Source organism: Anabrus simplex, chromosome 5 (genome assembly GCF_040414725.1).
Source record: "Anabrus simplex isolate iqAnaSimp1 chromosome 5, ASM4041472v1, whole genome shotgun sequence".
Classification (NCBI taxonomy): domain Eukaryota; kingdom Metazoa; phylum Arthropoda; class Insecta; order Orthoptera; family Tettigoniidae; genus Anabrus; species Anabrus simplex.
In genome coordinates this window covers 449,979,750-449,997,105 of record NC_090269.1, presented here as the reverse complement: position 1 = coordinate 449,997,105, position 17,356 = coordinate 449,979,750, and the positions used below count along the sequence as shown (strand labels likewise).

The 17,356-nt window shown below is 37.2% G+C and overlaps 1 protein-coding gene across 1 annotated transcript in view; it reads left to right on the top strand.

Annotated features, from left to right (window-relative positions):
• Positions 1–2,004: 2,004 nt before the first annotated feature.
• LOC136875101 (zinc finger protein 782) overlaps positions 2,005–17,356 on the top strand; it is a 46,444-nt gene continuing 31,092 nt past the window's right edge. Inside the window, exons 1-2 of the mRNA XM_067148831.2 lie at positions 2,005–2,124; positions 17,130–17,210. Of these exons, the coding sequence (XP_067004932.2) occupies positions 2,059–2,124; positions 17,130–17,210 (147 nt within the window). The 5' untranslated portion in view covers positions 2,005–2,058. The remainder of the gene's footprint in view (positions 2,125–17,129; positions 17,211–17,356) is intronic.

Genomic DNA, 17,356 nt, shown 5'->3' with positions numbered 1-17,356 from the left:
AGAGTAGGGGAAGCTTTATCTGACCCTGTAATAATTAAGAGGGGAATTGCTCAAGGCAGTATTATTGGACCTTTATGTTTTCTTATATATCAGTGATATGTGTATAGGAGTGGAATCGAATAAAGCTTTTTGCAAATGATGTTACTCTGTACAGAGTAATAAATAAGTTACAAGATTGTGAGGAACTGCAAATTTACCTTGATAATGTTGTGAGGGGGGCAGCAGGCAATTGTACGATGATAAAATGGGGTTAAAAGTCATGTTGTGAGTTTCACAAATAGGAAAAGTCCTCTCAGTTTTAATTTTTGCAATTTTGATGGGGTGAAAGGTCCCTTTGGTGATCATTGTAAGTAGTTAGGTCTTAATATAAGCCAAATTGGCGTAATGACCTAAAAATGATTGTAAGCAAAGTGTACAGATCTCTGCTCATGTTTATGAGGGTGTTTAGGGGTTGTAGTAAAAGTGTAATGAGAGGGCATATAAGTCTCTGGTAAGACCCCAACTGGAGTACGGTTCCAGTGTATGGGACCCTCACCAGGATTACTTGAATCAAGAACTGGAAAAAATCCAAAGAAAAGCGCGATTTGTTCTGGGTGATTTCTGACAAAAGTGTAGCGTTACGAAAAATTTGCAAAGTTTTGGCTGGTAAGACTTAGCACACCACCCAAGTCCCAACTGATGAGCCTAACTTAGCACATGAGGGCGAAACACAGGCAACCAAGAATGAGTTAGGTGGAAAATTTGTAATGTCCAATAACGGACCATTATATTGGTGTTATAAATTTACTCATTCAGGACAAAGATTTTAGGTTCCCTATGGGAATCTACATCTATATCATTAAGTGGCATGTTCCGAGCTGTCAGTGAGAGGTGACACGGAATGACATCAGTAGACGAATAAGTTTGATTGGTGTCTTTAAAAGTAAGAAAGATCACAATATGAAGATAAAGTTGGAATTGAGGTCGACAAGGTTTCTCTGCACCTTGACTAACCCTCTCGTGATTATTACTGAAATTTTCCCATAACCTCTTCCATTCAAAAATGTTTTGTTTTGCTTACTTCATCTAGGTCTGCAGTACTTCTTGTTTGGTGCCATTTGTGGTGTGCCTTTAGCTGCCCTCTCCTACAGCTTCCCTGTATGCAACTAATTTCCCTTAACATGCTTTTTTTGTATATTGTTTGAAACATTTCGCTGATTGTATCCATATACTTCTGATCCTGCAGATTCTCTAACCATAGTTGTCTGCATACAGATTTCACTTTCTCAATTCTTGGCCTAGAGGTATATAGTTCAGTTAAGGTCACACAGTGGTGTATATCTTCAAAAACTTGTGGAATACCTGCACATTTGTAATGGATTTCCTAAATTCAGTCTGTTATAATACAGTCTTACTATGGATCTCTTGACCATGACTTGTGTACAAGTGAATTACTTTACGCTTGAAGAATGTATTCAACGCTGCTTATTCCATACTAGCGCAGAAGTCCAGAAACACTTCCCATTCTCTGTAGTGTTGATGTTGAATGACAAATGGATAAATCCTGGTCAGAAATAAAGTTTTGATGAATCTATAGTTGACGAGAGGATAACGATTCGGGGAAATCTCACCATAAGAATTTAAATACATGCAGAATTTGCTTGGCTGATACTGAAGTGAAGTGTAGGGTGGTGAGAACATTTTGGGTCTACACCCATAATGTATATATAATATATATATTAGACTATATGTACAGTGTAGCACAGATTCAGGTTGTGCAGGTAGGTGGATCAAACTGGTGATTAGACTCTGGTGTGGTGGGCATTAATTAAGTTATATAGTCACTGGCTTCTCTGCTCTGTTGTGTTATTCATTGAAAATATAAATAATGAGGTTTGGTTTCCAGGTAAAACTTTAAAACTGGAGGTCAACAGTCACCTACAACTACAGCCTTGACTATGGATGGAAGACCCAAAGAACAATAATGGTAATATTAAAAAAATAATCGTTTCTGCATCATGTTTCAGTGGAAGTGCCATACATCTCCAGCACCATCTAGAACTTCTCATTCTGTGAAAAATGGATGTAGAAGTGGAGATCAAAGAGGAACTAGTATGGCTTGAGGAAGCGGCAAAATCTTCATGTGTAAGTATTATTCCAGGTAATTTTATTGTGATGAGAATCTATCACTTAGCAGTCGACTGAGTTTGACTGGTTATATAAATGTATGTATCTGTCATGCAGACTATGTCTATGTCTATTCTGAAGCCTCTATATTTTTACACTAACATCATATTTACTAAAAATTATTTATACGATTATACTTTAATGGTGGAAATGCAGAATTTGTTCCTATGCATCTCTTATTCTGCATAGCACATGTGTAAGCTAAAGTGAGTGGTAATGTTATGAAGTAGAAGTGGGTTTCTCTTCAGCTCCCTTTGCTCTATTACTGCTTTCAGCACAGTCCCTTGTATCTCCTGAGTATGCAGCCTCTAATTCTGTCCGAGTAGCTCAGGTGATGGCGGTCGTGCCTTCTATTTCAGAATGCTGCATCAAATCTCTGATCAGCCTGATCGTATTAAAAGTCGCTCAAGTACTCAGGCCTCATATTGCTACTTTTATTGGCATGCAAAAAAGACCTCTTGACAGACAAAATTCTGGCATATTCATGTTCTGAATAGCCATAAAAAATAGTTTGTGTATCGTAAAATCAGTAAGAACAGCTTGACAAACAGAGGATATTTCAAGAACTATGACCTGCTTGTGTGTAGATGACCTATGATAATAATGCCATTTATAGTAAGCTACAAAAGTTGAAAAGAAAAGAAGCAGCTGGTATTGATAAAGTTTCAGGGGATATACTAAAGACAATGGGTTGGGATATAATACCATATCTGAGGTACTTATTTGATTATTGTTTGCATGAAGGATCTATACCAAATGAATGGAGAGTTGCTATAGTAGCCCTTGTTTATAAAGAAAGGGGTGATAGGCATAAAGCTGAATACTGCAGGCCAGTCAGTTTGTCATGCACTGCATCTAAGCTTGGGAAAGCATTATTTCTTGATTGTATTATACATGTTTGGATAATTAATAACTGGCTTGATAGAAGGCAGTATGGGTATAGGAAACTTTTCCACTGAACTCAACTTGTAGGATTCCAGCAAGATATAGCAGATATCCTGGATTCAGGAGGTCAAATGGACTGTATTGCGATTGACGTATCTAAGGCATTTGAGAAGGTAAATCATGGGAGAATACTGGCAAAAATGACTGTAATTGGACTTGACAAAAGAGTGACTGAATGGGTGGCTCTGTTTCTAGAAAATAGAACTCAGAGAATTAGAGTACGCGAAGCTTTATCTGTCCCCTTAATACTTAAGGGGGTAATTCCTCAAGGCAGTATTATTGGACCTTTATATTTTCTTATATATATCAATGATATGTGTAAAGAAGTGGATTCCAAGATAGGCCTTTTTGAAAATGAAGTTATTCTGTACAGAATAATAAAATGACTTCAATCATGTTATGAGATGGACAGTAGGCAATGGTATGATGATAAACAGGTCTAAAAGTCAGGTTGTGAGTTTCACAAACAGAAAAAGTCCTCTCAGTTTTAATTATTGCATTGATGGGATGAAAGTTCCTTTTGGGTACATGTAAGTACCTAGGTGTTAATATAAAGAAAGATCTTCATTGGGGTAATCACATAAATATGATTGTAAATAAACAGTACAGGTTTCTGCACATGGTTATGACAGTATTTAGGGGTTGTAGTAAGGATGAAAAGGAGAGGGCATATAAGCCTCTGGTAAGACCCCAACTAGGGTATGCCTCCTGTGTATGGGACCCTCAGCAGGAGTACTTGATTCAAGAACTGGAAAAATTGCAGAGAAAAGCAGCTCGATTTGTTCTGGGTGATTTCCGACAAAAGAGTAACTTTACAAAAATGTTGCAGTGTTTGGGCTGGGAAGACTGGGGTGAAATAGACGAGCTATGTTCCGAGCTGTCAGTGGGGAGATGGGATGGAATGACATCAGTAGACGAATATGTCCAATTGGTGTCTTCAAAAGTAGAAAAGATCACAATATGAAGATAAAGTTGGAATTCAAGAGGACAACTTGGGGCAAATGTTCGTTTGTAGGTAGGGGAGTTAGGGATCAGAATAACTTAACAAGGGAGATGTTCAATAAATTTCCAATTTCTTGGCGATCATTTAAGAAAAGGCTAGGAAAACATCAGATAGGGAATCTGCCCTAAATGCAGATCAGTAGTGATTGATTGATTGATTGATTGATTGATTGATTGATTGATTGATTGATTGATTGATTGATTGATTGATTGATTGATTGATTGATTGATTGATTGATCGATCGGTAATACCAAAGATTTGCTAAACCCTTATGTTTGTTATATTTATTATTATATTTGTCGAGAGAGTAAAAGTCACTCAGATCTTTTAAAAAATATAACTTTTGATACAAAAAATACAACACGTATGTCACCGTTCAATATATTGTGGAGTATTGTTACAGTTTATGCATTATATTGCAGTCATGTTATTCTTGAAGTTGATGGAAATCTCTGTGCTTAAGCGTGAAATACTGACTGTGTGGACATGAGGGAGAGTCTTCAGCACTGTAGGACATTCCCTTGTTATGATACCGGGAGCCATTTGTTTTCATTTCTGTGGGGAGTTATAAAGTGGTGGAGTAATTATATTTATTGTTTGGAGGTATGATCTAATGCAGTCTTGGTTTGTAAGGAATTGCATAACCATCTATTTGGTACCATCCCCTGTGAACCATGTGACCTTGCCATGGTGGGGAGGCTAGCACATCCCAAATAAGCAGTTAGCCGAGCTGTATGTGCAATCATATCGGATGGGTATCTGTCAAGAGAGCAGAATAAGGAATGGTTCATCAAATATGGTGTAACAGCATTTCTGAAGTTGCAAGGGTGTTAGTTTGGATGATTGACTGATTTGGCTTTGGTTTAGCTGTGTTCATTCTGCTACACGGCTGTAAGCAGTGGGAAATTACAGCATTAAATAATTTCCAAGGACATTCATATGAATCAGTGATGTACTTATGATGGCTTAATACATGATATAAAATAGTTCATTAAAATAAGAATGATAGTTAAACCACATTTCCAATACTTATCTTTCCTTATATTTAGGAAGTGAACATTACAACAGGCGTTGTAAGATGGGACATGTTTCGCTTAACAGTCGTAAGCATCATCAGCCGAAACATCTTAGCCTGAAGTTAGGTCAGGGCCCCGAACCTATATGGTACCCTAAGAGTCAACATTTACAATTAGAAAATCAAAATATGCTTAAAAATTAGTGTGAAAAACCATGGCTAAGAGAAAAATATAAAAATACAATCATGTTGAGACAGAGGATAAGAACAGAAAATACAATACAGGGCCGGGGCCCTGACCTGACTTTAGGCTAAGATGTTTCGGCTGATGATGCTTCCGACTGTAAGCAAAACATGTCCCGTCTTACAACGCCTGTTGTAATGCTTACTTCCTAAATATAAGGAAAGATAAGTATTGGAAAGGTGGTTTAACTATCATTCTTATTTTAATGTTCATATTCTGATGTCCAATACGGTCTACAATGAGATTTATTACATGTAATAAAATAGTTCCCCATTCTGATCTCCAGGTGGGGACAGCACAGGATGGGGAGGAATAAAAGTAGGATCAAGTAAAAATCAGTGAATAACTTGGGAGATATTAGACCTGATTGATGAATGGCAGAAATATAAGAATGCAAGAAAATGTGGAGGGGAGGAAGGAATTACTGGTGATTGTAGGATGAAGTAGATGGAAAGTGCAGGACAGGAAAGGAAGAATGACTGAAGGAGAAGTGCAAGGATATTGAAAGTTGAATGGTTGTAGGAAAGGTAGACGCTCCATAGAGGAAAATCAAGGAAACCTTCTAGAGTAGAAGAATAGCTGTTTGAATATGAAGGGCTGAAATGGAAAACGACATCTGGGGAAAGAAGACAAGGAAAAAAGTTGGCAAAAATGTATTCAAGGAAAAGAATTAGATGCCAAGATTCTGAAATGAGAAGAGGCTGTTGATGTTGATAAAATGGAAGACCCAGGTTTGAAGTCAGAATTTGATAGAGTATCAAGGTACAAGATCCTGGAGTTGACCCTCAGAATTACTCACTGTCTTTTAGAGGAACCAGCATGATGAAGTTATTCCACTTAGTGTTGTACCATTTCACTGTTAGCAGTTAATATTCTGGAACAAAAATGGATGCTATGTTGCGAGAACATTAAAAATAACACTCTAATATAACCGTAAATGTTGAGAAGACAATACTTTTATCAGGTACAAGCTGAGGAATAACGTATAGAAGGCGGTGAAAAAGAATGAAAGATGGAATATTGTTAAAATTTATTATGATTAAAATAATCATTCGAGAAGAAACCAACGCAAGGAATTCGCTATGGCAGAATAATACAGAAAGAAGACTACACCCATGAAAGAAGGTTTTAATTAAAGAGCAGATAGAAATATAGCGGAGAAATCGTGTAAGATAAGGAGAATTCCGCACATCTGCAAATTAATAAATTGAACAGAACAGCTGTACAGAATCGTTATGTAATCAGTTACATCACGAGACACCAAGTGAAAGAAAGACCCGGAATCATAATTTGCTCTCAAGAAGATATCAAATACAACAGTAGTTCAGAAAGAAATGATAGGAAATGAAATCACAAACTAATTGAAACTTTTATAGCCATATTAGTTATCTGTGAGACTTCAGTACTATTTGATTAAAAGAAGCATTAGTATTAATATATTTCTAAATCACAGAAGGCTTTGTACATTAAGATGATGGATCTGACCATGTTAATGTATATTTCTGTTCCAACTGCACAAGAAATGACCAACGTCATATGCTATGAAGACCAAGGCAAGGCTGTCTGGAGATGGGAACTTGAAGCCGACAAACCTATTCCCTGATGACAGAGAAGAAGGAGAGACCTACCCAGATGTTTCCCGCAGACTAATACGATGTCACAATCGTACTGACGGCATGTCCTAAGCATTTTGGCATACACAGAGCAATGAGGGAAAACAGGAAGAAAAGATTTTATTAAAATATTGATTCTGTAGGTAATTTAAATAACATGTTTTAAGAAGTGCTGTCGTGATGTTACATGTGGAAAAGCAATCGATTTAATAACATAGGATGTTATTACATAGTCATCTGACCAAAATGACAAGTTCTTTGAGTTAGGAAATGTTTAACCAGTGATAAGTAAACTATGCGTTCATAATGCTATCAATATTGAGTAAAGAGGTTAACTTACTTCAGCTGTTGATATGATATGACATTGTGGTTAGTGTTATGATCATATTAGGATATTATACTGCAAAATGAAGGTAATGTAATGCCATATACAAGTTATATCGAGGTTATAGGAAGACATATGAAGAAAATTGAGAACGAAATCGAATATATAAGTGGATGATAATAATTATGAAGTCATATGCATCAATTTAAGATTTATTATTATGGTTATTGTAATGAAGAGTGAAATATAATATGAGAAATGTGAAGCAGATGATATACATGTGAAGAATGGTCAAGTAATAATAATAAGAATGATGGTGATGATTAGTTCCTCATCAAGATTGAAGAGATGGATATTTTATTGATGATGTTAAGTTACTGGATGCGATCTAAGGTTAGGAGTAAATGTATCTTATTCCATAACGTATATTAATCCTTCAGTATTCCATATATAACACAAAATACTATCCATGTAACATGCATATGTTGGTTAAATACCTGTAGATCATCAAAAACAAATCCACATAGGGAAGTTAATGTGAACTTAGCCCATATTATCCTGAGTTTCTAACCACAAATCTCTTTATTCAAATAAATAGAGTTAGGAGGCTTGTTTGATCATAAAATGATATCACTGGGAAGATTCTCTCTAACTGAAGGATGATGACATTGATTAGTAGAGTCTTCTTAGATGTCAGACTACAGAATTTTGAAAAGAATAACATTAAATAGATGTCAGGTGTAACTGATAACGTAATGACAGATCACATATGATAAATACATTGGCACTTTAATTAATTTTAGAAATTTATATTTTATCTTTTGGTGAATGACTTAAATAATTATCACTAATGGTAACTTTGATTATTTTTAGAGCAAAATGATGATTTATGAATTGTCTTATCTTTTCTTGAATATTAGAGATACTCAGTTTACATGAATGAGGAGATCAGTGTTTTTCTTTAACAACCGTGATGAAATATTAACAGATAGATGCAGACAAAACTAACTGAAATCTTGTGAATTGATTTGCAATGTATTCTATATATAAATTAAAGGGAAAATTTAAGAAATTAGGTTGTGTAAAGACAAAAGAAAGAATATAAAACGTGATTTTATATTTGATGATATATAATGAGAAATGAGCACCTGAGTCATCTGACCAAAATGACAAGTTCTTTGAATTGGAATATGTTTAACCAATGATAAGTAAACCATGCGTTCGTAATGCTATCAATATTGAGTAAAGAGGTTAACTTACTTCAGCTGTTGATATGATATGACATTGTGGTTAGTGTTATGATCATATTAGGATATTATACTGCAACATGGAGGTAATGTAATGCCATATACAAGTTATATCTATATTTTCTATATTCCACAGAAAGCATGTATATTAATAATAAGTAGGTTAGTTAGATGATGAAATAATTAGGTTCTTTTCACGATATTCTGTTTTCAAATCATTTTCAAGATCTTTCAATTTAATAAAAACATATTAGATAAATTTATTTATTCTGTCAATGGCTACATAGGTTAAGTATGTTCTTATAAGTAATCATAGGCTAAGAATCGTAGGAATTTATGATGAAATGAATCAAATCACAAGATGTAGATGCCCAACGCATAGATGTAATGCAAGTTCATCCATTTATTTCATTCGTCGACCCTCTATCAGAACTCGTGACCCAAAATCAACACTGAATTGAACATTAAAGGTAATTTTAAGCTAGTCTGGATCTTTTTGCGACTCGACCTGGACGCGGGAACAGCGCAGTGTGTAAGATGTGTCATGTTGTATGTATTTCCATGAAAGCATGTGATGACAAGTGTGAAAATTACCACACCACTAGTTTAAGAGGAGCAAATAACAACAAGTCATATCTACAGAGAGAGGTAGAAGGGCATACGTAATGGCCCAGATGAGGCAAGGACGAACATAAAAACAGAAAAGCACAGGAAAATTATTCTCCAAACACTTTCTAGTCCATAGTAGGTTGTTGTTTTCAGAAAGAACCCACATTTTCTGATAAATTCAGTCTTCAGTGAGCCTAATGTCCGAACTAGTGGCTGAAGTTGGGGCGAAGTGTGTCAGGGCAGCACTATGATGTGAATGTCATTTCCCTGCAGAAATTATACACTGCATATATCTTGAGTAAAAGTCAAGAATTAACAGGAGGCTCGAGGACAGATTCTTATCACGAGCACTTGAATTATCCACTTCTCCAAAATATCAAGATTATTACATTAAAATATCATTCCTGGAAACATTTTCAATTGGATGATATCGCATAATAAAACGCATGGTCTCTGTTAATCACTTCCCTACAATAGCAGGTACCTCAGTGGCACATTCATTTAGATGAAAACTGGCACAGTCACAATTACTAACATCTGTCAGAGTCACAGCTGTGCTTCTGTTACCATTGATTTACATCAGCAGTTATATTCTGATAAAAAGTTATTGTTTTTACATCCCACTAACTACATTTTTGATAGTTTTTGGAGTAATTATATTCTGATTTTTACTTCCCTTCACGTTGCACTGGCACAGATTTATCTTACATGATGATGCATATAGGAGAGGGCTAGGATTAGTATTCCATGGACCATGTCCCTGAGGAAGGTACATCCCCAGCAAAACTGAAATGGTAGACGGCTTTTAGTGCCGGAAGTGTCCGAGGACATGTTCGGCCCGCCAGGTGCACGTCTTTCGATTTGATGCTCGTAGGCGACCTGCGCATCGTGACGAGGATGAAATGATAATGGAGACGGCATATACACCCAGCCCCCGTGCCAGAGAAATTAACCAATGGTGTTTAAAATTCCTGACCCTGCCGGGAATCGAACCTGGGACCCCCGTGGGCAAAGGCCACCATGCTAACCATTTAGCCATGGACCTGGACACATCCCCTGCATTTGTGTGATATGAAAAATAGAAACCATGGGTATCAATTTTTTGGATTGCCAGAAGTGGGGTTCGAGCTTACCATATCACAAATACAAGCTAACAGTTACGTGACTCAAGCCACATAGCTAATTCATGTATCATATTAATATGCAGTGCTAATAGTTTCTCAGGCTGTTAAATTATTATAATTAATATATTATTTATTATAAACTAAAAGACTTCGGTTAACTGCACGAAGCTCAAATGTATCCCGAACTGTTGTCGACTAAATTGAGTACACTTCTTAATTCTTTCTCACCTTTAGCACCCGACTGTTGATTTTGCCTTCCGGTCCTTAGCACCGAAAATTGCCTCGGTTTATTACCTGCACATGTCTGCGATTTATGCTATAATTTTGCATTTTTCAGCAGTGAAGTGTTTATAAGGCATTTACGAACATGCAGTACAATCTACAAGGCTTAGGAAATAAAAGAAGAGCAATAATCTCTCTTGACGTCACCTAGGCAACAGTCTTGAATTTCTGTGAGCGCAAATCAGCTGTTTCATTCGTAAATATGGCGGGAATGAACACTGCGGACATTGGAAACTGAGCTGAATATAGGCGAAGAAAGTGACACAGAATTGTTAGAGTAGGGGTGGAGGTGAGGTTTCAGTGAGTAAATAACATATCAGTGAAGATAATTTTAGTGATAATAAATTTTATTGCGCACAAGGTGCAATATTTACATATTACATCAAGTAAATTACAATTCACTCAAGGAGAAGTATGTTCAGAGCAAAATTGATTCAGAGAGACTGTTCTCTTCTTGCACACTGTTCATTGCACAATACACATACTCACCCCTGGCTGGCACAGATACGGTGATGAAAGCCGTGTATTGCAAAGCGTGTCACCAAATGTCTCAACTCACATTCCTCTTTCATCCAATCTTTATTTATCAGTGCGTCTGTTCTGTAAAAGCTTTCCTCGATCGAGTCCCTTTTCTCTCGTAGTTCTCGTAACAGCTCCTCGTATGCCGGAGTTTGCTGTAGAGGCATTTGTAGTCTCAAATCCTCTATCAAGAAGGTTTCCCATGCTAAAACATATACGTACGGAGATCGGGTGAATTTAGATACCCCTAGGTCTCTCTTAAGGTATCTCGGTTTCATGCTTTCCAGTTCTCGTAGCTGTTTACATGATAGGTACTCCCATATTACTTCCAATCCATATGTGAGCGTTGGTAGCACTTTGACTTGGAAAGTTTCATGGCCGTCTCCAGTGACATTCTTTGCAGACGTTTGATTTCACTTATGCTTCCAAGTGCTGCAGCTAGTCTCTTCTTTATGTGTACTGAGAAGGTCGTCCCGGAGACTTGTAGTGTGATCCCTAGATACGTGAACTGGTTTTTCGGTGTTAATATGTGTCCTCCACATACAATGTAGTCACCTTTCGATAAGCGTCCTCCTCTCCTGAATACCATTAACTCACTCTTCTTTAGATTCATCCTTAGCTCGTTGTCATCCGCCCATTGTGTGACAAGCTGCATTCCGTTTTGCAACTCTTTTATGTTATCAGCGGCTAGTGCCATATCATCCGCATATATGTATATGCTTACATTTTGTGCTCCCTCTTTGATTTTTGTAGGGAGATCCTGGGTTAGCGCATTGAACAATAAAGGGCTCAAGGGGTCCCCTTGTAGCACTCCGATGGTCTGATCTATCCAGTCTGATTGGGATACCCCGTCACTGATTTGCACTTGGTTTGCCGCTAGTATGTTAGTTATTAAATTCGTCATATCCGATCGTCCGACGAGGCTTTCCAGTTTCTCGATTAATTTAGTTCTATTGACAGTGTCAAAGGCTTTGGTGTAATCAATGAAGATTACATATTTCTTCCTGTGGGCTTGTATTCTTTCTTGTATGTCCTTTAGCAGACAGCTCGCCACTATCAGGGTGGATCTCGCTCTCCGGAATCCAAATTGTTCATCAGGTAAGAGTGGTTCCATCAGGTTACTTATTTTCTGTGCTAATAGTTTGGTGAGTATTTTAAATGCCACCGACTCCAGGGCTATCCCTCTGTAAGATTCTGGTTTGCTCGTGTCCCTTTGTCCTTTATATAGCATTTTTATGACTGCCTTCCACCATGCATTAGGTATGTTACCAGATTCCACGCATGTGTTCATTAGCATTGTCCACACTGGTTCTAGGTAGGGTAATGTAGCTTTTAGATGTTCTGCGCAAAGTCCATCTATTCCCAGTGCCTTGTCTGCTGGAAATCGCGGCTGCCGTATAATTTTAGTGATAACAGTGATATAAGTGACAACAGATATTGAGAAATTGGACCTGATAGTGATGGCACGCAGTTCAGGTTAGCAGAAAACATTTTTCTACTCCAAATGATTGTACGGATGGTGTTGAACCTGTCAATAAGATTATTACAGGAAATAGATTACTTTTTACATATGTTAAAAGGACACAGACTATTCAGTAACATAGTCAATTGGATATATATATATATATCAATGTATCATTCAAACAGGCGCATTCCAGTAAAATAGATACAGAATGGAAAGACACTTGTTCAGAGGAAATAAAAGCTGATATACTTGGGCACCTTTCCAATTCCAGAATCAGGTGATTATAAGTTTAGCAGGATTCAGACAACATGAGAATATGACAAATATTTCTCTGTCGAGTATCACCAGGAGGTGGTGGGTTGATGTTTCAACCAACAACCTTATGACTCAATGAATACAGAAATGAATCTCATGATATGTTTTCTAATATTATTGAAAATTTTAATACATTGTGATCAGTAGTTCTTATTATATTTAACTTTTTCTGAAAAAATGTGCTCTGCTTAAATGGTTCCTAAATAATAGGGTGAAACCTGGGGATAAGCTGAGTGAAAATGTGGATGGGAAATGGTGAAATTCAAAACTGTCAAAATCCTATTATGGACTTCACTGAAAATATTATGTGAATAATAGTGTGAAAGAAACATGATGACTAAGAACATGTAGGAAGATTAATGATAAATTATTTTGAAGTCAATAATTTCTCATACTACCTACATTATCAGTAGCATTATTTATGTATGAATCCTCAGAAAGGAAAAGTATTGGAGGATTTCAGCTAAATTACATTTCAGAATGCTACATTGTGGCTTAAAGAAAATATATGGTCATGGTATGGTAACTACTGTAACAAATTACATTCTATTAAATGAAAATCATTTATATCTTACTGAGTCACTTGGCTATGCTCTTTGGGTCATGTAGCTGTTGTGAGCTTGTATTTGAGAGATAGTGGGTTCCAACTGAAGCTGTGAAGATGTGTTTCCATGGTTTCCCAATTTCACACCAGACAATTGTTGCATCTGAACCTTAATTAAGGCCATAGTTGCATCCTTCCCAGTTCTAGCCCTTTCCTATCCCATCATTGCCAAAAGACCTTTTCAAAGTCTGTGTGGATCTGTATGTTATTACCGCGAATGGGATGTTTATATTTTTGAATTGAAATACTAGTTTCTCTAAAAGGAGTGATCAAATGCAAGAATATACTCTGGTGAGCAATGGAATTGTAGATAGCTGCATTTCTGTCAAAACAACATTGGTCAGGTCGTTGAAATAATTCTGTGTGGTACGTGAGTGCAAGAGTCGTCGAACCTCATACTGGGGTATGAGTAACAGGTGAGCACTGGAATTGTAAGGCACGGCATCTTTTCATGTGTGATCGTGGTCAGGATTTACGGTGCCATGAGTAAGGACAATTGTACAGGCACTGGACCTTTCATTGGCTGACGTGTTCACTCTGGACATGTCGAGCAAAACTACCATCTGCTGTTAACAGGTGTTGCCACCAATTACTTTTTGATGGTAAGAATAGTTCGATGGCACTATGCAACTGGTTAGGTTCCATTGCAGTGCTGGAGAAAAAGTAGATGTGAACAGCTATAGCATCCGAGACAATCTTCTTTTAATGACGTTCTGAAGCCAGTGTCTCTCTTTGGTACCACTGTTTTTCGCATATGACGAGGCACAAAGAATAACATGGTCTCAGAAACACTGCTATTGAGCTCTCAAAGCATAGAGAAAGAACACCTGGACAAATTAGTCGTAAATTAACACACACCCCATGGTAGGGTACAAGTACATCACTAACCACTGGAGGGAATGTTGTCAGTGGGATACAGTTCAGGCCACAGATGGTGGTATCAGCGTATGGTGACTGGTCACATGGGATGAAATGAGATCTGTCATAGGTCTGACAATGTCCATCACTTAGGAATGATACAGAACCCTGCTTCCAGACCATGTGCACTCATTTGTTCCCCTCCAGTAAACTACAGGAGACCTGTACGACATTGGACCAACCAGTTGCTTCATGATTGTGGTCGATTGGTTTGATGAACACTCCGCGGATATGAGGATGCTTGTCTGGTTCCTAACGTCACCTAGCCTCAGTCATACTGAGCACTTCTGCGTGCTGTAGTCCCTGCTCCAATCAATCCATCTGCATCAAGGTGGTGTGCAGTGGACATGGAACAGTATGACTTCCCTAGCTCCCAGTATATTGTAGAGTCCCTCTCATGCCACTTTGTTGCCATCAAGGTGAACGGCGTTGTTACAACTAGCTAGGTTGTTCATCAGTGTAGAATTATAGTCCAATTTTAGTCGAATATTAGTAATATAGAAATATGAGAGATACTGGAAAGAATTATGTACAATAGACTGTTATCATTCTTAGAGAGGCATAATATATTAGCTGGTTGCCAAAATTGCTTTCATTAAAATAGATCAACTACCACAGCATTCATTAACTTTATTGAATGGATATATGAACTAGATGGAAGTGTGCATGTTTAGGTATTATATCAATCACTACTGAAATAAAACCTTTTGATATAATTGACTGCAACTTGCTTTTAGACACCATAGTTGAGTACTCATCATCAACAAAGTTTCTTGGCTTGTGGATGGATGAATCATTAACCTGGGAGAACATACAGAGTTTATAGGGAAAAGTCTCAGTAGAATTCATTTCATGATAATATCTTTGAAAAATAGCTTTAATTTAGAGGCTTGCCGAATAATGTATTTTGCATATGTCCATCCCATACTGACCTATGGAATCATTTACTGGGGGAATTCACGATATAGCAAAGTCATCTTTAAGTTAAAAAATAAAATAATTAGAGGAATGGCCGGTGTCGGCAGGAGGACAAGCTGCAAGAAATACTTTAAACTTTATATTATTTTACCATTGAATAGCTTTTATATCTTCCATACACTTGTATATACGAAGGAGAAAGTAACCAGTTTCACCATAAACTCCGATGTACATAGGTATAATACTAAAAATAGGCAGTCTGCACATAGCACCACACAAAACTAAGCTTTATGACTCAAGTTCGAGTTATGCAGCAGTACATTTATTTAAAAACTTGCCAAGCTACATTAAGCATATAGAACCATGTTCAAAATTTAAGAAAGAATTATTCCAATTTGTTTCTAACCATTGTTTTTATTCTATTGAAGAACACTTAGCTCTTGAAAGTTAACTTATGTATCACCTTTTTTTTAAAATCTGTGTCTCTTTACCACATTGTATATTCCTCTTTATTTCTCATGGCATGTATATTACTGTTTCATTCTTTGTTACTGTAAATATGATTACTGACATGTCCCATATCACTGTATGATCAGTTGGATGAAATAAAATGCAATACAATACAATAAATATAATGGCCACCTTTAAGTCCTTCGAATGTAAAGTGACAGTGTGCATCACAGGGTTGTTATAAAGGTAATCACTGTCATTTTTTTTTCATTAGTTGCAGTTTTATGGCTGTAAAACTGGTTTTAGTCTTGTTATATGATCTTTTTATTGTGTAAAGAAGGCTACCTATACAGGGAGGCCTGCAATATGTATTGTTAGGGCCCTGTGGGTGGGTGATGCAGATAAAAAATACATCCATGGTATCCCCTGCCTGCTGTAAGAGGCAACTAAAAGGGGCAACTGAGGGATGATGGAATTGGAACCATATTATTTGTAATTAATGTCATTGCGTAGGGAACACCATGGGTGGATATTACTTGCAATTAATATTATTATGTGAGGAACACCATTGGTCTGGGCATTGTCTGCGATGAGTACCGTCATGTGCATCCCACCAAGGTGGGGGAGCAGGTGTGCGGCTGCACAGACTTATGTCCATGTGGGAGAACATGCCGTGCGCTGCAATAAATTTTGTTGGTTCCCCTGTATTCAGAACGGGTCTGCATTACCTATGACTAATACCACTATGTGAGGAATATCATAGGTCTGCATTGCTTGTGAGTAGTACCACTGTGTGAGGAACACCATGGGTCTGTGTTACTTTTGAGGAGTACCATTATTTGTGACAAACCATAAGTCTACATTACCTGTGATTAGTACCTCTACAGGAGGAACAACATGACTCCACTGTACCAGGGATTAGTAGTACCGTTATAAGGGGCTGGTGACTTGGAGTGGACCACTTTGGACAATAAGCATTGAAATATGATTTTGCTGTGGAAGCAGTCCCTTGTTCAGGTTATACCATTATTTTAAGTTATTTAGTGGGGAGGTGTGGCGTTGCAGTTCAGATCCATTGATTGTTTTAAGTTGACCATTATTATTTGCCCTCATCGTTTTGAATTCTACCTAATGGATGGATTTTAGAATTTTGATAACCATATCATTGCCCTTCTTGATGTACTATTAGGGGCTGATGACCTAGATATTAGGCCCCTTTATTGTTATTTTGTAACGGCAGCCTCAAATTTCTCATCCACACGAGAGAACCTTCTTGAGCCATTGTATCCAGATGGATCACAACCTCATTTGTGAAAGGCTGCCAATTGTGTCTGAAGATTGCATTTAACATATTGAATTTTCTGCAGGAAAATTTTCAACTTGAGTCATCAATGACACTCTTGAAAGAAGAAACCTATCCAGAGTTGACAGAGCCAGGACCAACACAGGTAAACAAATTTGAGTTAGTCTATTTATCTGATATGCCATTGCTCAATAGTGGCAATTACTTTACAGTTATTGGTGTATGGCCCCACATTGGAAGACATAGTTTGAAGGTCCTTTGGAGAAATAGTAATTTGCTACTTTTCCTACT